Here is a 23,716-nt window from a genome sequence, read left to right on the forward strand (position 1 = left end):
ATGGTGGATAGTGACTTAGCAACCTCGTTTACCCATGATCTTGGAGGTCTTTTCCATCCTTTGTGATTCTGTGTGTTCTAGCTGAGTTCTAGTTTTGTCTGTTTTATGCAGTAATGTGAAATGTAGTCCAATGATGATATAGGACATAGCTAAGTTAGACAGGAAAAACAGTCTTTTCATAGTTCATTTTATGTCAGCATTTCATGTATTTTCTGTTCATCCTTCCTTGTGTCTTTTATTTTAAGTCCATGTATTTTCTCAAAGATCAGGTATTAAGAAGTAGACGTGCAAGTTTCTCTCAAACTTGTATATTTGGGTTTGGGTTTCAGCAAGCTGTATTTCTTCTGCAAAGCGTTATAATTCCTATGGTACACGTATTTCTAATTCTAAAAGGGTTAAATGAGACCCTTTGTGGCACAAAACAAGGAGAAATGAAAATAGCTAGAGGAATCTAGCCAATTACTGTATAGCATACAGTGTGTCATGTATGTATAAATATATTTCTACATATCACAGAATCACAGAATTATCAAGGTTGGAAAAGACCTAAAAGATCATCCAGTCCAACCATCACCAATGCTTCCCAGCTAAATCATATCCCTCAACACAACATCCAAACGTTTCTTGAACGCCCCCATGGTCGGTCGGTGACTCCTCCCTGTGCAGTGCATTCCAGTGCCTGACTACCCTTTCTAAGAAGTAGTACTTCCTAATGTCCAGCCTGAATCTCCCCTGGCGCAGCTTGAAACCATTCCCTCTAGTTCTATCACTGATTACATGAGAGAAGAGGCCGACCCCCAGCTCTCTACAACCTCCCTTCAGAGACTTGTAGAGAGCTATAAGGTCTCCCCTGAGCCTCCTCTTCTCCAGGCTGAACAATCCCAGCTCCCTCAGCCGCTCCTCATAAGGCCTGTGCTCCAGACCCCTCACCAGCTTCGTAGCCCTCCTCTGAACGCGTTCCAGGGCCTCAATGTCTTTCTTGCAGTGAGGGGCCCAAAACTGAACTCAGTAAACAGTAAACCATTTGAGATACATAAAGGTGTATTTCTGACCATTTGTACTGATTTTTCATCAAATTTCCCTTGTGAATGAAAGGGAAAATGCCCTGAGAGAGATTAGTTCACACAGATGCATCTTCAAACTGTATTATAATATTATGTTCAAATTGTAAATCATACACTTGAGAGGCTGTGTTAGTTTGTGCTGTTTTCTCACAAATGCACAAAAAGTACAAAAGGATGTACTCTAGGTATAAATACTTTGTAATAAGTCATGTTCGTTATAAAGATGTAATTTTTTCACTGTAGGTGAGTGCTCGGAATCTATCATTCATGTGTCGTCATCAGCTGAAAAAGAGATGGTCAAGGATGCCAGTGCAAACTATGGGAGGCAGGTATGTGAAACCAAATATTGCGAATTATATTCTGAATTGATAAACTGTATTACGAGTTAAAAGAAATCTTGGCAGTCAGGAAACGGCTCTGCAAAATGAGTCTTGCACATGAAGTTCGTATCACCTGATGTTAGATACTGTCTTCTTATGGTTGTATAAAATGCTTGCAGTTGTGATGGATACATACCATTGTGCAGGTCCATTTCCAGCTGGTTTGCTTAAACACTGACCACTGGTTTTCCTTGTGTGCAATTCTGAGAAACAGTGCAGTCATGTGATGGCTTTTTGTTTTTTCCCGTGCAAAATGCATACTCAGTTGGGAGCAAAATTTTATATCATGCGATTATTTCTTTGACAAAGCATGCCAGCTTTTCCTCTGCATGTGAGGAAGATCAAGTAAAGACCTGAAATATGGTCTGTCAGTGCTTTCTCTGCCCCTGCAGACAAATATATTCTTGTCTGATCAAGTTAGTAAGTGTTTGAAAATATTTTTTTTTTTGAAGGCCATTATGGAGGAATATAAGCTAGGCATCCTGTTTGTATTGGGCATACGGGACTGGGTAGGGATCTTCCGTGAGTGTCTGGAGTCTTCTGTAATACCTCAAGGGAAGTGGAGGAAGTAATATCCTTGCTCAGGTGGGAGCACAAACCAAGGATACTGTTGCAGGGACTGTGAAGTCAGAGATAATGAGAAGGCTGGAGAGAGGAGCTGGTCAGTGGGCTTGAGGCATGGTACAGTTTTGATGGACGTCTCAGTTCTTGATTTTGGGCCAAGGGCAGGAATGAACAGGTTTTCCTAGTAAATATTTGTCTTGGGAGATTGGAATGGAATTTAATACTTCTGACTCTGGGGAGCATAAGTGATTGTAATGTAGCCAGTCCCTTGTGGTGGATAGTAAAAAAGCTTGTTATGATGACTCCCGCTATGTTAACTCAACTAGCAGGGGGTTTAAAGTGACAGTCAGTAGAAAGTAATGGAGTATGGGAAAATTTGGGCAGTTGTGTTTTACGTTGTTACCGATTGTTTTGTTGGTTTCTGTTTGTGGTGGTGGTGGTGTTTTTTTAAAGTAAAGTACTAAAACATAAACTGCTTGGTGATACCTTTTAGCCTGCCTGCTCTCTGTAGTTGGTAAAAGCAATGCTTGTGTTCGGAGAACTCCAGCTGAAGAAAAACTATTGTTTCTAAACTAGATCCTTCTATTTTGAGGGAAAAATAAATAAGGTATCTTTATTTTGTTGTTGTTGTTGTATGATGGGATGAGTTTGCAATGTAAATTATATGGCTTAACCGTCATTTCATTTTTCTTGGCAATTCTTCTGTCTTTACCTGCTTCCTTAAGGATAAATATGTTTTGGAAACAACCAACTTGATAGAAAATACAGCACATGAAAAGCAGACTGACAAAGTAGAAATTTCTCATCAGGAAGCCCTAGCAGAAAATGAGGAATCCCACAGTGCTGACAAGCAGTTAAATCTAAAGCCGTGGGAAGAGAGATACGAAAGGATGTGGGTTGAAAAAGAGAAAAGGGAGCTGAAAACAAATTTTAAAAGCATTACGGCAGAGTTGAAGCAGCTGTTTGGTGAAATTAATGAATCTGAGGAAACTACATCCATTGTGGCAGAAGTGTCAGGAGATGACTTCAAGGAAGAACTGAAGAGTTTTTGTGTTTCATCTTGTGTGACAGAGTCAAGTAATAAGTTAGAAAGTAAAAGTGAGGTTGGAGATGTGAAACTTAACATAGACCTAAAAGAACCCAATACAGAAATTGTTGTTCCGAGTCTCGGTGTCCTTCCTGATCACAAGAACTTAAGTGCAAATGTGGAAATTACTGAGAGAATACCAGATGAAGAAGGCTGCACTAATTACACAGATAATACAAAAGCACATCTAGCAAAAGCAGAGGAAACGGAAGAAAATGAGAATGGGATCGGTAGGAATGTAGAGGGAAGTCCTGAATATTCCCTGAGACATTGTTTAAAAACAAATATTTTAGATGACATCTCTAATATTCTTCCTCAAATAAGACCTATTTCCACAAATGATGAAAGTACACTTGGTTCTGTAAGCAAGAAGAAAACTGGCAAGGACATCTGTCTTAGTGACAGTGTTTCCAGAGACTGCCTTATCAAAAACGAGGAAATAGGAGAAACAGGAATCGAAAATCTTTTCCCACATGCTCAGCAACCTTGTGGCATGCTGGAAAGGAATCTGGACGAAGAACTAAAACAAGACGTGGAAAGATTTAAGAGTAAGGTAGGAATGCTGCAAATGGTATTCCTGGCTTTGGAAAAAGAGAAGGTACAGCTACAAAAAGAGGTAGAAGTTCACCTGCTGCTCCTTATTCTTTAGTCTTTCTCAGTATCAATGGTCCTGTTCATGTTAGCTATTGATCATTAAAAGAAGTTGCTTTGTGCAAATTGTTTTTTTTTTGTTTTAAGAGAAGAACGTTACTCATAACTAAGGAAAGCAGTGGAGAATTGTGCTTTTCTCCATAATGTAGTCAGAAGGTTTTGAGAAATCAAAATGTATTGTTTCAGTTTGACAATAGGTGACAGTCAGTTCCAGTGTAAGTAGTCATCACCTCATTACCATGAAAAGAAATTCATACAAGTACACCAGTTTTGATTGTCGATCAGGAAATGAAAATAGCTTCTGAACAGGGTCTTGACTCATCTCTTCGTTTGCTGTGGTTTGTGCATGGTGTACCTCTCACTAGAACTCCTGATTGCTGTGAAGCTGTTTCTGCTTTTGAGTTCAGTTTGGTTTTTTCCTCATCATCAAGGAAGTACCACATCGTACATCCACTCATATTTTGTGTTTCTACAACTACTGTTGTGTAGTCCATCTGATTTCTTATCCATCAGTAATGCTTTTATTGTTTCTTCCCTAAGGGCTGCTTTGCTTTGCTTTTTTTGTTTGTTTGTTTGTTTGTTTGTTTGTTATACTTCAAATCAAGAGTGAATTCGGAGTATATTTGTTGACTAGGTACATTTTGTAGAGTAATGTTTGTGAAAATTCTTTTTTATTTTACATTCTTTTAAAAGTCAAGCTTAGGTTATTTGGTCTTGGATCTCCTTTAGAATCAGAAAAATATACGAAGCTGAATTTTTCTCTTCGTAGGTTGAGCAGGAGGAAAGGAAGCAGAAACATTTCAAAATGCAAGCAGTGGAGAAACAGGAAGGTCTTGATAAATCTGATACACCAGCGGGCAATATTACCCATCAACCAGTAAAAGAAAAGCTTACTCTAAGGAAGAACGAAAAAATGATAGAAGAAAAACACACAAAGAATTCTTCATCCGAGGAGAGACCAAAATTACTTGAAATGCCAGTAAAAGGGTAAACTTATAAAATAACTTGTAGAATTAGATTGCTTTAAATCTTGTAATTGAAGCACTTTCCTCGGTATTGAAAGCTATGCTGAGTAGTCCCCTGCTTCTCAAACTGTTTTAAAAATATATTTTTCTAAGAACTAAATGCACGGTGGAGGTTCAGATTGATTTCACTGGAGCTGATAGAGGTCTTAATCATTTAGAATCATAGAATGGCCCAGGTTCAAAAGGACCACAACGATCATTTAGTTTCAACCCCCCTGCTATGTGCAGGGTTGCCAACCACCAGACCAGGCTGCCCAGAGAATTTCTTCCTTAACACTGACGCTAATCGTGGCTTTAGAATCTTACCTGGAGATTGAGAAAAAGCTATTTTCTTCATAAATAGCCACCCGGAACAGAAAAGCAAGAATTTAATTTAGTTTCTCCCTTTTCTAGAGGATATTAGTTGTCCTCGTGCAGATGTTTTGATTAAACTCAGACCGTCTTTGTCAAGAAAAAGGGAACGGTAATATTACCAAACAGGTTTTAAAAGTTTGAAGAAGACAAAGGTGCTTTTTTATAACCCTAGGCAGGATTTTTTATCTGCATCCTCTTCAGGAGAATCTAAGTACATCCTCTAATGGGGACAGAGAGGTGTTCAGGTTGACTTGAGTATCTTCCAAGATCTTGGGAATGAAGCCTTTATTTTTTTAATACAGGCGTCTTTAGTCTTGATTTTTTATGTTTTTTTTACTTTTCTAGAGTAAGTGTGTTTTGTTTTATGTAACGTACTCAATTGGTGACTTTTTTTTCTTTTTGTTCAATATAGTAAATCTGTTCTGAATGCAAAAGATTGGAAGAAAAATGAGAATAAAAGGCAGTCTTCAAAGCAGAAGGCTAATTGGAAGATTCGAGTAATGGATGATAGCACTTCCAGTGAAGCATCTCAAGATGAAAAACGGTACTGAATATAAGGAATATTATAAATGCATTTAATAATTACTAAAATTGTCCTGAAAACTAGATGTAAGCTGTATAAACTGAATGTGTACAATGATTTTTCCCTGCTGAAAAAGACTTGGGGCTGTGCTGGTGGAGGGCAAGCTGGACATGAGCCAGCAGCATGCCCTCACAGCCCAGAAAGCCAACCATATCCTGGGCTGCATCAAAAGAAGCATGGCCAGCCGGTCAGGGGAGGTGGTTTTGTCCCTCCACTCTGCACTGTATAGGTCTCAGCAGGAGGTGATGTGGATCTGTTACAGCGTGTCCGGAGGAGGCCCACAAAAATGATCCAAGGGGTGAAACACCTGGCCAACAAGGACAGGCTAAGAAGAGCTGGCACTCTTCAGCCTGGAGAAGGCTCTGGGGAAACCTGAGAGCAGCTTTTTTGGAGGACCTTTTCAACTTTGTCTGTTCTATAGTTCCCAATATCGTGCAGAAAAAATAGCCTTCCAGTACACATAATGTGTTTTTTTTTTTATTTTTTTCTGCCATCAACCTACATGACTACATGTAACAAAGTTATTGTATTACATTGCAGTTCAATTCACTTCTGAAGTCAAGTTTTCAGAGCAATTTTAGTTATCATTCATAATGTTGTATAGGCATTCCATTAATGAAATGTATTTCTATTTTCCAGACCTACAACAAAAACAGGGAGAAAAAAGAACAAGGTACTGTAAAATCACTTTTTTTTCATCAGCTTTTAATCACTTAAACAGTAACAGCTTTTACATTGTGTTCAGTCAGATGCAAAGATTTCTGCTAGTATGCAGTTTTGTACTATTTGAACCAAATAGATGGGCTGTGAGTGAGAGTATGAACTGTTCCTATGTTTATAGTGATCTGTAATAGTATAGTGTTGTATATGTAACACACTGTATTGTCTATAGGTCAGCATGCAAATGGATGTTACTGATGACACTGATTCAACACGGTCATCTGATACAACTACAGAGGATGCTGAGTTGCTAACTTCAACTTACAAAGAGGCTATGTTGCTGTTAGAACAGCTTAGCGTGGATTGTACTGGTAAGTTTCTAAATCACTTTGTCTTCAGTTAAAAGTTCCTCTTTTAAAACTCTTGTTTCCTTGTGTATCTTCACAGTTCCTTAGTTTTCTATTTTGGTCCAATATTTATAATAAAAAATGACTATTGCCCATACCCTGCTCCCCAAAAAGTGCAGACTCTTGCACTGAATGCAGGATTTACCTCAGCTAACCTCAGATGTCCATCCACGTTGTCAGCAAACACACCTTACCTACCACTGGCTGTGTCTCTAGTCGGACTTGGAAAGGCAGGTTCTTGTAAGGTACAGACAAATTCATTCAAATGTAGCGATCAAAAGTTAGCAAGACCAGTCTTTTTTTTTTTTTTTCTTTTTCCTGTTTATGCTCCCTAATAAGTAAAAACAAATTGCTTCTCAGTTATTGCTGAAAAGAAAAAAAAATCTGTAATAAAATGTTGTAATATGCTTGCATATATACACGTAGCTTGATATAAATGTAAGCAATACTAATTTTCTTAATGTTTGCTAAAACTTCATTAGGCAAATATGGATTAATTTTGGCCAAAGACCGTATTCCCACCCACCTGAACTCTCACTTTCACTCTTCAACAGGACAGGAGATGAAAAAGTTCAAGAAATGGGATTAAGACAGGGCCATGACTAATTTTTGTCACGGGCAAAACAGGCTCCACTTGGTGAAACTTGATTTCATTGTTTGCCAATTAAATTGGGGAGTGAGAAAGATAAAAATATAAGTAAATAAAACACCTTCCACCCACCACTTTCTCACACGTAAATTTGCTTCTTCACTCCAACTTCCTGAGCAGTGCAAGGAGGATGGTGGTTTTCCATTCAATGCATGGCAGTTCCTCTCTGCCTCTTCTACATCTTCACACATTTTCCCTGCTCTAACATAGGTCCTTCTACAGGCTAAGATCCTTTAGAAATTACCAATCTGTTCCACAGTGGAGTCTTCATGAGCTGCATGGTGGACATCTGCTCCAGTGTGGCCCTTCCAAGGGCTGCAGGGAAACACCTGGTCCACTATGGTGTGCTCCACAGGTTGTTTGGGAATCTGCTCCCTCACCTGGAGTGCTTTCTCCTTCCTCTTCCTCCTTCATGTTACCTTTGTTTCCACTGCTCTTCACATTCTTTTTTCCCTCCTTCTCTGCCCACCTGGTGTTTTTGCCCTTTCCAAAATATGCTTTTATGGAGGTGCTGTAAGATCGGCTGAGGGGCTGAGTTGTAACCTGTAGTGGGTCTGCTGGATTTATCTGCATTTGGCACAGTCTTTTGGGTCTTTCTTTTAGAGACTTACCCATGACTAAAACCTTGCCACCTATACCCAATTCAGCAAAGCATTAAATAGATTGTACACAGGGAACTATTTATACATATGTGCAATTTTGTGTATTTTTTGACTCCATATAGATCCTGCTATTTTGCTGAAAATTCAAAACATACTTCTTGAGTATGAACAGAGAATAGATCGTGAAAGAAGCCGCAATACAGCTCTCTGGAGAGAAGTCAGGAAGTTAGAAAGTGAAAAAGAGGAGTCACGGTTAATTGCAGAAGAGTCTGAAGATTTGAAATCCATATTGTCTCAACAAGAAATGGAATTGAAAAATGATATCCAAAGCCTCGAGTATGTAATCCTACATTTTGATTCTGTGTGTTGTCCTGGCCACGTTTTAGAAGATGCTGATGGTCCAGCTATCAACAGCATACCAAGTCCCACCACTGAGCCATGTCCCTTAGTGCTATATCCACGCATCTCTTAAGTACCTCTAGGGAGTGGGACTTACAAGCATCTTTAAGAGTTGTGCTTCACATGTTTTGTCTTTGTACCCTCTGTTTTTGTATGAAACTAGGAATTACGGCAACTCCACGGGCCGCACATTGAAACAGTTTAGTGGGTGTGTTTGTTTGATTGCAGGTCAAATTTGAGTTTGTTCCCTTGTCCTCATATTTCTGAGCTAGATGCAGATAGTTCTTAGTCACTGTTTACAACATTTCAGAGGAGTGGCCAGCAGGTATTATGTCAGATTCATCAAGAATGAATTCAAAGCCCTGCACGTGGGATGGAGGAACCCCTTGTGGGCATGCACAGTGAAATGCTCTGGCTGGTGAGCTGATTTTCTGAGAAGCCTCTGGGGGATTTGACAGAGATTAAATGCAACATGAGCCAGAATGGTCTTGCAGCTGAGAAGGCCAGCAGCATCCTGGGTTGCAGAGTCAAGAAGCTGAAGGGAAGAGTCCATCCCTACTTAGCTCTTGTTGGTCTGTATCTGGAGCACTGGGTCCAACTTTTGGCCTCCAAGTACTTGTGTGCATTTCTTTCTGTGGCCTCCAAGAGATCGTAGTCAACATGTGTGAGTTCAGCAGAGGCCTTCCAGGCTGATCACAGAGCATGAAACACTTTCTCTGTGAGAATAAGCTGAGGAAAATAAACTTCAAGATGTGCCAACACTCTCCCAGAACATGGAAGGGGATTATGAGTAAGACAAAGCCATTCCTGATTTGGCCTGGATTTGATTCTCAACATTTTTCAAAATTCCCAAACATCTGTAAATACAAGGAATCCATGTTTTCTTTCTCTGTAAAATCTCAAAACAGTATTAGCTATACATGCGTAAATCTTTCTCCTTTAGAATTGTCACGGGGTTCTCTCTAGAGCTCCCTTGTGACAAGGGAACAAACCCAGGGGAGCAGGAACAAAAGTACCTCTCTTCCCTAACAGCGCAGCGCGGCGCGGCCCGGCCACGTGCGCTCCGGGAGAGGGGACAGGAAGGGAGACCGCGAATGGGTCTAGGAGGGAAAAAAAAAATGAAGAAAGGATGATCTGAGAACGAACGGGAGTTTAATAAACCCAGTAACACTTAACAACAACGAGAGAGTTTCAACAATGAGAAAACCAAATCCAATTTCACGGACGGGCTGCGGGAGGCAGGAAACTGCGACCACGCTGTCTCCTCGCCAGGCGCCGGGCAGAGAGAGAGCCCGTCCTTTTCCCGACCTCCCCTCCGGTGCCGCTCCCCACATGCCCATTTAAGGCAGCCCACAGAAAAAAAAACTTGTCCCCTAAACTCCCATTATCCTACATGATGTTTTGATGTGGAATACCGACACCAACCAAATTATAAAACCATAACATTCCACCCCTTATTCCACATCACTACATCATGCTTAATCAACATATAAACAGAACAGTAGTTAACATGCATTGCATATGTACATACATAGATATATATACACACATGGAATCACAGGCTGCACTCCCCCTGCATCAAATTTTCCTGTGGCACACACTGAACATCCCCATCCTTCTGCATCACCCACCAAGTGCACCCAGGTCCCTGTGCAAAAACAGTTCCACGGAGGGGTCTCCCCTTTCCAGAGGCTGGGAGAACCCAAACCGCTTTTCCCAGTATACTCTTTACATGCACCACAGGGACCTTGTCTCCCTCCACGGTATGCAGGGAGTTGGACTGCGTAGGGCTGTCTCGGTTGGCTGATCCTCGGGTGTTTACCAGCCAGGTGGCTTCTGCTAGATGTTTCTCCCAGTTCTTAAATGTTCCACCACCCATCGCTTTCAGCGTGGTTTTCAGCAAACCGTTGTGGCGCTCGATCTTACCAGCAGCCGGTGCATGGTAGGGGATGTGATAGATCCACTCTATGCCATGTTCTTTGGCCCAAGTGCTCACCAGTGAATTTTTGAAGTGAGACCCGTTGTCTGATTCGATCCTCTCTGGGGTCCTTGAAATGTCCCCTTTGTAGGTAATCTATCCCAAGTATGCAGGGAGCCCCCTGGCCAGTCACTATACGATGCTTCTGCCAGTCTTTACCGGTGAGGCTTATCTCGGCCTCCAACACAGATAGTTCCTGCGAACCCCCAGTCACTCCATGTATATGTATCAGTTCTGCCCCTTTGTAGCCTGAGGGTATCAGAGTGCACTGTGCACCGGTATCCACCAGTGCCTTATATCTCTGTGGTTCGGATGTGCCAGGCCACCGAATCCACACAGTCCAATACACTCTATTATCCCTCTCCCCCCCCTGGCTGAGGGCAGGGCCCCTCTATTGGTTACCTGCAGCAGCAGAGGCAATTGCAGTATTGGCTGACCTCTTTTGTAATTCTTTCACTTGTGCTCGTAGTGCATAAGTGGGTTCGTCGTGCCACTTCCTCATGTCCTCTCCATGCTCACGCAGGTAATTCCACAGGGCACCACGTGACATAGGCTCACTGCGGTCATTCACTCGAGCAGGTGGGCGTTTGCGTCTGATGGCTGAGACTGCCACAGGTTCACTATTATTCCTTGCCGTGGACCAGTTCTTCAGCAAGCCGTCTAGTATTCTCTCTACTTGGTCCAGTCTGTCCCCCACTTGGCAGATGGCTGCAATGGAGGCACGGGTTGGCGCTAGTGTGCTCTCCGTATTTTGGAGTGCAAGGATAAGCTCAAAGATTTGAGGTCTTCTATCCATTTCTTCATACCGGTTAGCGGCTGCTAAGAGTACACTGGCATATCTGTCCGGTGCTGACCGTATGAGCTTCTTCCATATTTCAGGAGTAGTGCTCACCTTCTCCGGGTCATGGCCATCATGTGGGTCCTCAGGGACAAACATGGGATCATACAGCATCTCTGCCACAGCCATTTCTCTCAAGCACTGAATGCCTTCCTCAGCCGTATTCCATTTTTTCAGTACAGGCTCCAAGTCACTTCTGAGAAGAAAAGTTGTCTTAACAGCTGATAGTATTCTGTCCCAGAGAGTGGCGACTCCATCCAGACATCTGCTGATCCCTCTATCAACAGATGGGTTTCGAGAGATGTTTCCTAATTGACGAGCCTCGTTGCAGCTTAGGGACACACTGCCGGCCCCACTGTCCCAACATCGAAGCAGCCAAGTGACGACGCTTTCACCTGGGACTCGGGTGAACTCCTTTCTCATGCCTTGGATTTCAGTAATTTTCATAGGTTTACGAGTAGAGGAAATGGTGACTTCCCCCTCATCATCACTATCCTCTCCATGTCTGTTAGTCTTCTGAGTTGCCTTCTTTGGTGGTTTTGGGGAGGGCCCCTCGCCGGGATCTTCCTCTACTTCCTCCTTCCGTTCCAGACGTGAAGATCCACATTCCCATCTCTGGCCTTCCACTGGGGCGACTGACACTGATGCTGGTGCTTCCTGTGGTTTGCTGGGATTGACTTGGAGGTTTTCCTTTAGGGTTTGGATCTCATTTTTGAGACTCTCTATCTCCATCATAATCCGTTCGTTCTGAGATTCCCCTGAGCTACACCCTTTCTCAAGGTCCCTCTGGTGTTCAGGAGTAAGATTACCTGACACCAGGGGTCCCGATGCTTCTAGCCTTTTTCCTAAGTTTCTCACTACTGTTTGCCAGTCTCTCTGTGTTTTATAGGAAGTTACTATATTTGTTATAATCAGAGAGACTAACAACACCATATCCCATTTGACACCCCAGTCATACTTAAGGAACTCAGAGCATTCATAAGCCAGTCTGAGCAGTGTCTGTGATGTTTGTTAGGCTGAAAGGGAGCCAGTCAGGTATCCCTATCACTGGCTTCCATGGGCAGAATGATTGTACAACTAACCCCCACACCACTATGCTCTGAAGCCGGGACCACAGGAACATAAGGACCTGCAGTCCTACATACAGAGCTGCTGAAATAAGCAACTTCACTACTGCCCAAAACATTGCCCAGAACGTTGCCCGCATTCTCCACCAAAAATGTCACGGGGTTCTCTCTAGAGCTCCCTCGTGACAAGGGAACAAACCCAGGGGAGCAGGAACAAAAGTACCTCTCTTCACTAACAGCGCGGCGCGGCGCGGCCCGGCCACGTGTGCTCCGGGAGAGGAGACGGGAAGGGAGACCGCAAATGGGTCTAGGAGGGAAAAAAAAAATGAAGAAAGGATGATCTGAGAACGAACGGGAGTTTAATAAACCCAGTAACACTAAACAACAACGAGAGAGTTTCAACAATGAGAAAACCAAATCCTAATCTCACCGACGGGCTGCGGGAGGCGGGAAACTGCGACCACGCTGTCTCCTCGCTGGGCGCCGGGCAGAGAGAGAGCCCGTCGCTTCCCGACCTCCCCTCCGGTGCCGCTCCCCACATGCCCATTTAAGGCAGCCCACAGAAAAAAAAAAACTTGTCCCCTAAACTCCCATTATCCTACATGATGTTTTGATGTGGAATACCGACACCAACCAAATTATAAAACCATAACAAGAATAAGCAGCTTAAATACTGATGTCACAGCCAATCTTTTGAACTACTTGTTAGCGGTTGCTGATATTCATTTTCCAGAATTAGTAAAGCAAATTTCTGGGGGCACATAAACTGTGTTGTTTTGTTGTGTTTTTTTTTAATCATGTTAATCTTAACGTGTCTAAAAATCTCTTTGGAACACTGCCCTTATCCTTTAATTTATTGAAAGAAATGAAAATGTTACTCCACACGTGTTAAGCAGTTGTTATAGTCTTAGGGAAGGCTTCTCAAAAGTTTTTGATTCGTCTTGGATAAGTGATGTGCTGTTTTATTTGTGTTACTTGCAGTCATTATGAATCTGTACTATATGGATAATGATCAACCTATTGAAAACAGTGTATTTTTGTTAGTAAAAGTTTATGGTTTACTGTTCACGTTTACCTATGTTGACGTGGAAATACATGATGAATTTTGTACATCACTTAATGGCTTATTTGTCAGTCTTGTACAGCTCATGTATAAGATGTCTTCCACCACTAATGGAATGAAATTAGAGTTATGTTAAAAGTTTAAAATCGCAGCAAAACTTCTGTATTTGGAAAGGTGTGACATTTCTACAGTTTAAGTTGTTTCTCCAGGTTCACGATGTGGCATATTTACTTTTTTGTCAGTGCTTTAATTCCTCAAATATTCTCTGTTAAATCCCAGATTTTCTTTGAAACAAGAAGAGGAAAAGAGACGTAGAGCTGAAATGCAATATGAAAAAACAAGAGAGCAACTAAAGAGGAAAGAGGATCAATATGCTAGAGAGACAGAGGAGAAACAACAACTTGAGTTGCGTGCAAGGAATTTAGAAACGGAATTAATAACGCTGAGACAGCTCAAGAAACAGGTATACTAAATATACATCTTCTGTTTTTCTGTTTCTTTCAAATTGATATTTTACGCTAGTATGTTCATCTTGTTTGTGAAAGAGGCATTAGATAATTATCTTGGTACATTTTGAGAGCCATTGTCCTGAAACCAGAATGAACAAACAAGTTTGTGATACCTTTTCTCATTTTTCAGAATTCTAGTTTGGTTTGTGCTTCAGGCAAAGCTGCACTTTGAGTTACTTTTCCTAATTACTACAGAACTCTGCGCGCATGTGTGTGTAGATGTACGTCTATTGATTGATTGATGGATTGATTTTTCTTCAGAAGGAAATTGCAGTTACTGTTTGTAGTACTCTTTCAAGTATACTTACATGAATTTAAATTTAGGCCTAAATGTTACTGTTTACCTGATAATCTGTAAATTGCCTCAGTTGCCTACAATCAAGACTGAATCCAGAAAAACTCTCACCTTTATTTTTATTACAAGTTAGTGCCTTATTTAATGCAATTGAGATGATGATGTTCTCACTGTACACAACCTGCATGAATTCTTCAGTTCTCACATACAGTTTTGAGGGTCTTTTCACGGGCTCTCTTATTCACTTGTTCAGCTGGTCAGTCCTCTTCTGTGTCTCACTTCATCAGTAGCCTTTGGAAATCTCATACAACTGAATTTATCCAGCAGTATTGCTAGATTTTGGTAAACTGAAAATATATTGGACATTGATTGAAGCATTTCTAAATATTACTAGGAGAGGTGTAGACTTAAGACCTTGCAGTGAGGTGAAGTCAGTGTAATTATTGTGCTTTTGGAAATCTTACTCGTTTGTTTTATGCTGTTCTTAATATTAGTGCTCATATTGATGCATAGATGTTTTCAGATCTTTGACTGTAAGCATGTGAGCGTTCATCTCTGCTTTTAGTGTATGTATATAGATTGTTAGGAAGATAACTTGCGTTTCTACTTAAACGCGGTATGTTCCCAGAATAGTAGTTCTGGTTTGTTTGTTTTTTCTTTAGTTACAGAGATTCGTTAAGTATAAAACTTCTGTAATGTGGATTTGTGCAATGGACTTGCACTATCCTTATAACTTTCAATTCAGATAAATCTAAAGATGTTTGTTTGCAAACATGGAAAATTGATATGCAGGTCATTCTATGATTTTATGATGAATGGCTCTTACTAGAATTAATAGAATGTAAGAATGCAAAGAAGAATGAAATAGGAAGGTATTGCTAATTCTGCTTTTGCTCAAGATTCACAAGTTCAACTCTGTTACTGTAGGTTGAAGAAGAGCGTGATGAAGCACAGAGACAGCTCTCTCAGGAAAAGAGTGCTAGAGCTCTGCAAGAAGGAATTTTGAGCAACCACCTGTTGAGACAGAAGGAGCTGGAAGAAGAGACAAGAAAAACAATGCGGAATAATTCAGAAGTAAGCAGTTCTATTCCTAATTAATTTGGTTATATTTCACTGTGCTCATTCTAAAACCATAAGAAAAATAACTTTTTGTGCCTTTTGGTGGATTATCTACAGTTTATCAATATAACCTAATTTTGTTACTGTTGTCTAAAAATTCTGGATAGCAGCATCAATTCCACATAGACCTGAACTGCACGTGGAAGTAGGAAGCCACTGGAAAATAAGACATTGTGTTCCCAGTCTCTTTAGCTACCTGCTGTTCTTCACTGTATAGTTGCTCCAATCATTTCTAAGGTTTCTACCAGTGTGATGTTCAGATATCTGGAGATTTAACTCGGAAAGAAACTGGCTGAGGCTGTTTGTGATCCTACTGCTTGGCTTTTGAATTTGTTATTCTACTATCATCACTTTCTTTTTTCTATTTCTTTCATCTTTTAGCTTGATAGATTATTTTTATCTCAACCCATGAGCTCTGTTTTGTTTCCAGTTTTCTCCCTCATCCCACTTAGTGGTGAGGAGTGTGGTGCCTAGCTGCCTGATGGGTTAAACCTGAATTTATTTCCCAACTGACTATTCATTAATGTTCTTTATCACACAGGAATCTGACCCTAATGACAGAGAAAAGGATCTGCTGCACAGAAATCAGTTACTGCAAGAAGAGATTGCTATGCTGAGACTAGAACTCGATCAAGTAAAACTTGGGCACCAGGAGGATGAAGGAAAATATTTAGAGGAAAATGAGTCTTTGAAAGAAAAGAATGATGATCTTCAGAAGGAACTTAAACTGAGTGAGGAAATCTTAACACAAACAGTATTTCAGTACAATGGACAGCTGAATTTACTCAAGGCAGAATTTGCAATGCTAACTTCCAAGCTAGAACAGAAAAAAGAAAGCAAAGACAGGCTGGAAACAGAGATTGAATCATTCCATTCCCGCTTGAATGCAGTGGTTCAAGATCTCAAATGTCATCAGTCATTGAGAAGTGATCCTGAAAGAACATTTCAGAGAGAACGTGATGAATGGCTTCGTTTACAAGACAAGCTCCATCATGAGCTCTCTGATGTGCGAGACAGCAACAAGAGCTTGTCTCAGCAGCTTAGTAAAATGGAAAGAAAAGGTAATAGTCTAGAAAACGAGCTTCACCAGTTGAAAGAAACACTTCAGGAAAAAACGCTGCTTTTAGAAATGACGCAAAAAGACTTAAATCAAGCCCAGTGTCAAGCGAAAGAAAATGAGCATGCGCGGGAACTTGAGAAAGACCAAGTCAGTAAATTTATGATAAAGCAGGAGTCTATGCAGGAACGATTGGCCCAACTCCAAAGTGAAAACCTTCTGCTCCGTCAGCAGCTGGAAGATTTGCAGAACAAGGGGACCATCAAAGAAAAGGTTATGAATGATGTCCAGGACAGACTTCATGAAATGTTCAACAAACTCAGAGCTGATTGTGAGAAGCAGGTTTACCTCATGGAAGAGAGAAACAAGGAATTAAATACCAAGTGTACTGATTTAAGGGAACAAGTCTTTAAATATGAGACTGACAAAGTAGAAAGAGAGGTAAGCTATACAGTTAGAAGAAATTAAAATGTTTCAATGCATAAAATGAATTTGTATTTCTAAAGCACATCAGGCATAAGTTATACACATAGGACCAAATCATGTTGTTTTGTTGTGCTTCACTGTTTTTTCTCTTAGAATTAAGGAGGATCGGTAAATGGATGAATTGTATAATATGGTCAGTTTAAAGGAGTAAAGTCAAGTTTCATGTTTTTCCTCATGTTCATCTGTTTCCTTAGGGTGTGATCAGACAGCTGCAGCAGGAGCTTGCTGATGCTCTTAAAAAGCAGTCTATGTCAGAAGCTTCCCTTGAAGTTACTACACGCTACCGCAGTGACCTTGAGGAAGACAAATTGCGCTTGCAAAAGGAATTGGACAGGATGAAAACCAAGGTACAGAGATGATGACCTGGTGTCTCAGCAGGTTATTGCTTTTCTTTTGGCCAAGTATGGATTCTGATTTCTGAGAAAAAGTAGAAATACCGGACAGCTGAATTTGAGTTTTTCTTTTTTGTTCTCTATGAGAGCTGTGTTTTTTGGGTTTTTTTTCTGAAATATCTACTATAATAATGTACTATTGAGCTGTGAAATCACTTTAGGAAATGGATGAGGTTTTTTGGTTAGTATTTTTGATAGAATAGCAAACAAGTAGTTACAGTATGTCACTAGTCACTGAGAAGGTAGGATTGGCAGTGTCAATGCTCATAATGGTGTTATAGAAAATCCTTTGTACAGATGGGAGAGGCCAGTGTCACAGATGATGAAATATCATCTGTTACTGTTCATTTGCTAAGAGAAATGAAGGCTTGAACGATTTGGAAACGATTCCAGTACTTTGGGTAGAGGGTGTATGTAGATCCACGCAGTATTCAAATTTCTCAGCGCTCACTGAGTTCTCTGTACTGAACCTAACCTGGCTGCTGAGGATTCTCACTGCTATTTTACAGTTACAGGAATCTGAAGAACAGCGTATTCAGTCTGAGCATTGTGTTCATGACTTGAAGACTGTCCTAGATAGTAAGGAAAGAGAAGTATCAGCTTCTACACAGAAACTGCAGGACCTTCTGTTAGCAGCTTCTGGAACCAGTACTACCATAAAACAACTGGAAGAACACGTGCAGCGGTAAGAAAACAGGAGAGTGAAGCAAGGTTTTGCTTTCTGGGATTCTCTGAAAACGTCAGGATTGTCTTGTTGCATCATCATGGTAATACATGATTTTGGAAGCAGCTCTTGCTTTAAACTGCATTCTTTTACACCATTCTTTTGCAGTGTGTGCTCTTATGGATTTCTCTAATAAGATCTGTGTTTCTCTTTAAGACTTGAAATTGAAAATGCCAGATTGGAAGCTGCAGCCAAACAACAGACCAAGAGAATTGAAGCTCTTCAGAAGGACATGCAAGCCTCAGCCTCAGTAAGCCAGTCAAACTTTTTTTTATTTATTTATTTTTTAATTTTTCTGAGCCTAGTTAGATAATTTTCATGGGGAAGTTATATGGTTTTCCTGGGGAGCATAGGGGAGCTGAGTCACCTGAGCTGTGGTGTGACTGTAGGGTACTCTGAAAATCCTGCTGGTCCATTCTCCAGTTTTGAGAGTTTTCCCATAATAATTTATCAAGTCTTACTTAACCCTATATATATACATATATATATATATGGTGAGGTTTTGACACTAGTGTGCTGGTTTAAATATTTCATTCTTTGTACCAGTCGTGGCATTAAATGGCAGATGCGTATTGGGATGTGTACCTTGAAAGGCTTTCTGCAGGTTTCTTCAGGGAAACTTTACGTGTGTGACGGTTCCAAGAGCTTCATGCCAGAGGCCTGTCTGACATCATCAGGCTGTGGGACAAGAATTATCTTCCCCAGAGATTTTGCTGTGTGGAATTGCTTTTCCTTTGGCTGCTCGATGTGTATTTGTTTCTTTGAAGGGGTAAAGAGGAATCCCTGTGGTATTATTTGCAGAGCTTGGTGAAAGGCTTGCAACTTGCCCCTATTCAGTGGTATTACCATAAGTAAGGTGATTGGTAATAGAATAAATAAGATTATTTCACCTGTGGTTTATATGAGGCAGATTATTTTTGTATTCTATCTAAACAATGAACTGGGGCCTTGTTATACCTGTGGATGTTAATTAATGTTGAAGAGATTCTGAAAATAACTATACATGAAAGTTGAACTTTGTGCTGTACCGACACTGGCAGAAGAAGAAAGAAGTGCTCACTCTTCCCCCTTGGTTAAGAAAGCGTGGTTTTCAAATGTATGGTGGATGGGAGAAGGTACTTTGTATGTTCATTGTTAGAGTTAGGGTAGTATGGTTAGCTTGTGGTTGGACTTGAAAATCTTTTCCAACCTGAGCAATTCTATGATCCTGTGATTGGAGATTCTTTGTATTCTACATAGTTCCCTCCTTGAAGCCAAATGGCAGAGGTGATATTTGCTAACAGTTTTATCATAGCATTGCTATTTCTCATGACTAATGACAAGGGTAGGTATGAAAAGAGTCAGGAGATGGAAAGATATGCGTAAATTTGATTTTTGATAATGAAATGTGAACTTCAGTCTACAAAGACAGTGTCTTCTTCCTTCTTTTGATGCTTTCTTAGGTTCATGATCGCCTAGAGGACTTGATAACTGGCTTACGAACAGTACAGACAGCTGCAAATGAATACCAACATCAGCAGGTATCTCAATGACTTCTGCAAAGAACTGGTTTAGTCTTTTTATTTCTTGCGTGTGGGTAATTGATTGGAAAGATTGGGTGTGCTGTAAAGTACAAATAAACTGACAAAATAAGTTTCAGGGCAAGACACCTTCAGGGTAAAGTTTGTAAATCTCCACCTTTCCCTGCTGCCTTTTCTATCTTTGCAGTAGTATGCAAATGTTTGTGTTAATCAGCATGATTCTTCTGATGGATAGGATGGACAATGTCAGCAGGAGGGAGATGTGTGGTTGAGAGCTGGGAGGGGAAACTGGACATGGGAAATCTGTTTTATCTTCAGAGTTTTGTCATAGTTTCCACCTGAGCTCATTAGATTCTTTTTCCATTTGTGAATATGTGTTGGTACTGTACTGCCCCACAGGGGGCTGAGGTAAGGAAAGGACAACTAGGTGAAGTGATGCTGTGCAGTCAGTGGCAGGCAGCTGGGAAGTAGCTGGTGTACATGCATGGCTTAGCATCTTGTGTAACCTTGGAATATTCTTTAATTAGTTTGCTGTTGGAAAATTAAGCTGCTGTAGGGAGAATAAGAAGGATCTAGTAGAAGGGAAAAGCTGTTGATTATCTGCCCCAGAAAAGACTGAGTTCTTTTCCAGGTTCCTTTTCTGTTGTCTTCTTTTGGTGACATACCATTTAGAAGGTTTTTAGCATTTTTAACACTTCTGTATTTTACCTACGCATTGTCACATACTGAGAGCCGACATTTAACATATTCTGTAAGGACACATGAGGAAGTTTTATGAGTTTGTTGTATAAGCCGTTAAGCTCAGGTTTTTATGTCCTTCTGTAGGTCAGGGAGGTCTCTTTTTTTCTTAAAATGTACTATCCGAAGCATGTAGGCAACTTTCATTCTTTACACAGCGAACTGAATAAGCAAACTTGTTTACACACAAATGCATCTTATGATGCAAATCTTTGCTCCTTTGTGTAAAAGGACAAGTAACATTGCTGTTCTGAAAACATTTTCTGCTCTGAGAAGATCTGCAGTTATTTCACAGTCAGTGAGTGTAGGGAATTTTAACTGGTGGGCACAATTATAAATGTAGTCATTTTTGTATCATTATGAAATCTGGAGAATTTTATGAAGAAAACTGTGGGGTAATGTTGTATGTGTGTCTTCTTATCTCCAAAAGATGTAACCTCATTTTATCGTATAGAGAGCATTCACTTTTTCCACTAGCATTAACTGCTGTTCTTGACGGTGCTTCTCAAGGCGTCTTTTCTAAACTCTGCGTAACATTCACTATAGATCCTTAGTGGTGAGAGCTTAGCCCTGCCTCCATTTGAGTTGCTAGTTTATAACGCAGTTCATGTGCAGTGTTGTCTCTCTGGTTATCTTGGCATTCCCTTTGTCATTGTTGTTTCCGTAGATGCAAAATCAGAATATGTTGGCTATGGCCTCAAAAGACTCACGCATGATGTGGGAGGAAGAACTGAAGTCAAGAGCCCACCTTGAAGGTCGTCTTGCTCAACTTAGTAGGGAAAAAGCTGAGCTCTTAGAACAGGTGAGCCCAGAACACAGTCCCTAACACCTAGCCAGTACCCAGAGCGATGCTGACATTTTCTGGAGTTCTTACATACTCTGATTTTATATCCCTGCTTCTCAGGCCCTGAGTGCTATTGTGCTCTGGGAGTCAGGAAGAAATTGAATAAAAGCCAACAGAGTTGTGCTATCAGGAAGACAGTGTGGTTTGATACCAGTTGAGCACATGGAGCAAGGCAGCAGTACCTGTGCTCCTTATTTGATTTCCTTCTGGTTATTGTCTGACCCCTTGATTTCCGAGCAGGATTAAAACACCCCTTATTTTCAGTGCAGTGTATGGAACTGCTGCATGTTTTCAGAATAACAGGAGCTTAAAACCCTTGCAGAATAAATAAGGTACAAGTGCAAACTACAGAACTGGTTGCCAGCTGTCCTGTGGTTTGTCTGAATAAACACCACAAGGAACAGCACCTAAGGTAGTAAATACCCAGAAATAAGATATGGAGGTAATGACTGAGAAGACACTGATGAATTCCAGAAAAGCAGACTCTTCCACAAGAGCCTGCTGGTCGTTGGAGATTCCATGAATGCTGTAGAGTGTGCAGTGTTCTCCAGGGCTGTGGCTACCTGTGCAAGCTGACCTATTAGCAGAGGAACTGCAGAAGCTGTTCTCTAGCATCTTTTTTCCAGGTTTTTGGGACAAAGTCCAATAAGGGGGCGCAGGGGCATTAATTGGAATCCCTAGGTACTGGCCTGCTTGTGTGAAACCTGAAGTGATTTAAATGTTCACAAGAATCCTGTGCCTCAGTGTTCTGCTGAATGTGGCAAAGGGATGGATATGTGCTATCTGCAGTTGCTATGTGTACTGTCCCGTGCTGAGTGTGTCATGTATTTTTGTTTGTTTGTTTTTTGAAAGTGTGAAAATGAAAGAAAGAAAGTGAAGAAGCTGATAGAATTGAAACGACCAGTTGAAGCACGTCTTGACCAGGAAATGGAAAGAAATACTGAACTGCAGAAGGAATGTCACAGGTATGGTTCACTAGTACTAGAGAAAGAGAGCTCGTGTAGGTTAGAAGTCAGGCTTTAAGGAACTTGACTATAAAAGCAGGTGTGTTTATCCCTCTGAACAAATTCAGATCTCACATCAGTTCTTGCAAGGCAGTTCTGGTACGTGAGTCTATGGTTTTCTGTAGCTGCCATAAGAAGAGCAAATGCAGGCTGCCCTGCACTTCTGGGAGGGAGGTCTTTTTTTCCTCTGTTGAGGTGAAATTTGGACCCTCCAGGTGACCTATTGCGTTGAAATGCTGGATTTTCTTAATAACTTTTGGTCTGTTGAGCATGTTAAAAATGAAGCAAGCCATAGCTATGCTTTCCACGTACAAGCGTGACAAATAGATACGTAGTTCTTTTGCTTATTTTCTTTACTGATTTCTTGTGCAGGTACAAGAGGCTTCTGAACAGAGCTGGGAAGAAACTAAGGATGCATGAGGCCAAAGAAAGAGAGTCCCAGTTTAATTTCCAGGGAGAAATGAAGAACAGGTATTCTGAAATGGTGAATGAAGTTGGCAAATTAAGAACAAAGGCAAGTTCTTGTTGTTTCTTTTTGGGTTTTTTTTGTTTGGGTCATGTTAATTTCTAGAGACTTGTAATATTCTTTTCAGTAGCTATAGAAAAGTTCTATTTCTGAGAGAGAAAACTGGCTTCACAGTTGACCTTGGAGACTACTGAAACATCTCATATTTCGTCCATATTCTTGCAACCAGACACTGGATTTGACCTAGAGAGAAAACACCTTCCTTTACCACTGCTGTGGAAGCTGCTTTTCAAAGCACTGTTTACAAAGCTTCCAAGAGCAAAGGCAGGAGGAGTACTGTGCCCAGTTAACTCCGTACTGGAACATTCCCCCTGAAGCATGATAGGCATTCTTTCTGCTACCTGGGTAGAGTTGTTGGATTTCCATCGAGCAGTAGAGCAGTGCACAAAAGAATGGCCCTAGTGCCTTTCAGCACACTCCCATAAGTGAAATTCTGCTAGTTTGCTACTTGCTGATCTTTCACTTGCTGCAGAAGAACTGAGGAAGGTTGGAAATTGAGGAATCCTATTGGCAAGAACTTAAAAGTTGTTGTTCTTTTAAAAGATGATCTTGTCTTTCCTTTCATTCAGGTACTGAGTCAGCAGATGACAGTTACAGACTTGATGGTCTTCCCCTTCATAAATATTCAGAGAATAATTTTATACCCCTCTAAGTTCATTTTATTACTGTCTATAGGTTACTGAACTTTCTCAGCAGCTGGATTTAGAGTCTAAAAAATGCATCCAGCTGGAGGGACAAAACCAGGATTTGCGAGAAGAGCTGTCTGCTCTACGTGGGAACCATGAAAAACTGGAGAAGAGCAAATGCCAGCTGGAGGAAGAGGTGGCAAACCTCAGACATCATTTGGAGGCTAATATGGTGACTCGCAACCAAATAGAACAGTACAAGAAGGAAATGGAAGAACGAGCCGGACAAGAAATCAGACAAAAACTACAAGAAGTCAATTTGTTTTTGCAGGTAAATGAATTTGTTGTGTGTGTCTGTAGTTTTTATTATGTAGCTTCTTTTTGTCCTTTCTTGTTCGTATTTGGTTTTTTTGTGTTAGTGCCATACTTCTGTCCTTCCCGAAGGGAAGTGGAAGAATGGAATGTTGTTGGGCAGAAGTGCTTTTGTGTGTGTAATTTGCCTGCA

At 40.8% G+C, this 23,716-nt stretch overlaps 1 protein-coding gene across 3 annotated transcripts in view; it reads left to right on the forward strand.

The window, feature by feature from the left end:
- Window positions 1–23,716, forward strand: part of LOC140260902 (uncharacterized) — a 53,687-nt gene that overhangs the window by 22,793 nt on the left and 7,178 nt on the right. For all 3 annotated transcript variants that reach the window (XM_072353685.1, XM_072353704.1, XM_072353695.1), the window contains 18 exons: window positions 1,308–1,393; window positions 2,734–3,648; window positions 4,516–4,733; window positions 5,538–5,669; window positions 6,348–6,381; window positions 6,601–6,739; window positions 8,149–8,362; window positions 13,651–13,834; window positions 15,103–15,249; window positions 15,836–16,792; window positions 17,032–17,184; window positions 17,739–17,914; window positions 18,110–18,203; window positions 19,396–19,473; window positions 20,879–21,013; window positions 21,908–22,020; window positions 22,432–22,573; window positions 23,261–23,542. In XM_072353685.1, coding sequence (XP_072209786.1) covers window positions 1,308–1,393; window positions 2,734–3,648; window positions 4,516–4,733; window positions 5,538–5,669; window positions 6,348–6,381; window positions 6,601–6,739; window positions 8,149–8,362; window positions 13,651–13,834; window positions 15,103–15,249; window positions 15,836–16,792; window positions 17,032–17,184; window positions 17,739–17,914; window positions 18,110–18,203; window positions 19,396–19,473; window positions 20,879–21,013; window positions 21,908–22,020; window positions 22,432–22,573; window positions 23,261–23,542 — 4,199 coding nt within the window. The remainder of the gene's footprint in view (window positions 1–1,307; window positions 1,394–2,733; window positions 3,649–4,515; window positions 4,734–5,537; window positions 5,670–6,347; window positions 6,382–6,600; window positions 6,740–8,148; window positions 8,363–13,650; window positions 13,835–15,102; window positions 15,250–15,835; window positions 16,793–17,031; window positions 17,185–17,738; window positions 17,915–18,109; window positions 18,204–19,395; window positions 19,474–20,878; window positions 21,014–21,907; window positions 22,021–22,431; window positions 22,574–23,260; window positions 23,543–23,716) is intronic.

Source organism: Excalfactoria chinensis, chromosome 1, assembly GCF_039878825.1.
Source record: "Excalfactoria chinensis isolate bCotChi1 chromosome 1, bCotChi1.hap2, whole genome shotgun sequence".
NCBI lineage: Eukaryota > Metazoa > Chordata > Aves > Galliformes > Phasianidae > Excalfactoria > Excalfactoria chinensis.